Source organism: Benincasa hispida, unplaced genomic scaffold (assembly GCF_009727055.1).
Source record: "Benincasa hispida cultivar B227 unplaced genomic scaffold, ASM972705v1 Contig849, whole genome shotgun sequence".
In the NCBI taxonomy this organism is placed as follows: domain Eukaryota; kingdom Viridiplantae; phylum Streptophyta; class Magnoliopsida; order Cucurbitales; family Cucurbitaceae; genus Benincasa; species Benincasa hispida.
The window spans coordinates 1-1,181 of NW_024065183.1; the positions used below are offsets into that span (position 1 = coordinate 1).

A 1,181-nucleotide genomic window follows, 5' to 3' on the forward strand; every position below is an offset into this window, starting at 1 on the left:
CTCACAATTCCCAGCCCATTCACCACCACTGTCGCGAATTCCTCCATTGATTCTGGCAAGACGGTGATCAAACCCATCGCTTTGATCAGATACCCAATATCGTAGAGTCCATGGAAGGTGACCCATCTAAAAACGTTATGCTTTCGGATGATAGGTAGGAAATTTGCAGCGAATAATCTGATGGGCATTCCATCTTTCTTCAGTTTTTTGAAATCGATGCCGTTCTGTTCTAGAAACGAAACAGAAGAAGTGCCTTGAGCGTCGGCTTCCGAGTCGAAATCAGAGAAATTGAACTCCCATGTGCCGCCGATATGACCAGAATCATCACAAGCCGTTATACCCAATTGAATCAGTTTCGTTTGGTTGACATTGAATCGGAAGTCGTCGTAAATGGCTTCTTCAATCGAACCCCGTGGAGATTTTCTGATAAAACCAGGAAATTCTGTGTCGATAGACAGAATTGAGTGTAATCGAAGGCATTCATCAAATTTGGAGATTTCGGAATCGAAATTCGAAGCCCAAACTTGTCGAATCAAAGGTTCTCTTCTCGGACGTGCTCGATTTCTTCTACCCATTTGCAAATGTTCTTCGTGAAATCAAATCGGTATGAAATTGATGATGATATTTGTTTTCGAAAACTGAAACTTTTGGGTCTGATTGGGGGTTTTATAGAGTGTTTCATATATGGAAAAAAGATTTGGAAATCCTAATAGACGTAGGATTCCTTGGGTGATAAGGAAGTGCGATTTTGAATTTCCCGCCAAAAGAATAAGATTGTTTTCGATTCGGAAGAGGACATATTTGAATCCTAATAGAGGTAGTGTTTCACTATATCGTTCAAAATCTCGCTCTCTCTGCTCTCGCTCTCTCCGACATTCTCGCTGATCACTCTCTCCAGTTTGCGCGAGAAAGTGGGAGAGAGCGAGAGCAAAGTGAGCGAGAAAGTTGAAGAGAGCGAGAGCAGAGAGTGCGAGATTTTGAGCGAGAAAGTGAGAGAGAGCGAGAGGGGAGAGAGCGAGACCAGCGAGAAAATGGGAGAGAGCGAGAGTGAAGAGAGCGAGACCAGCGAGACAATGGGAGAGAGCGAGAGCAGCCCTTGCGCATCAGCAACGCCTTGTCCGGTGCTGCATTCGAACGTCACGCCCACGCGATCGAAGGGCCTCGCCTATGCATCGAACGAC

General features: G+C 45.3%; 1 protein-coding gene across 1 annotated transcript; it reads right to left on the minus strand.

Annotated features, from left to right (window-relative positions):
- Window positions 1–5: 5 nt before the first annotated feature.
- Window positions 6–823, minus strand: LOC120070061 (putative CCR4-associated factor 1 homolog 8; the record flags this gene model as incomplete). The annotated part of the gene is made up of 1 exon (XM_039021912.1): window positions 6–823. A coding segment is annotated over exon 1 (570 nt), but the record flags the coding sequence as incomplete, so codon positions are not given.
- Between the last annotated feature and the right edge of the window lie 358 nt (window positions 824–1,181).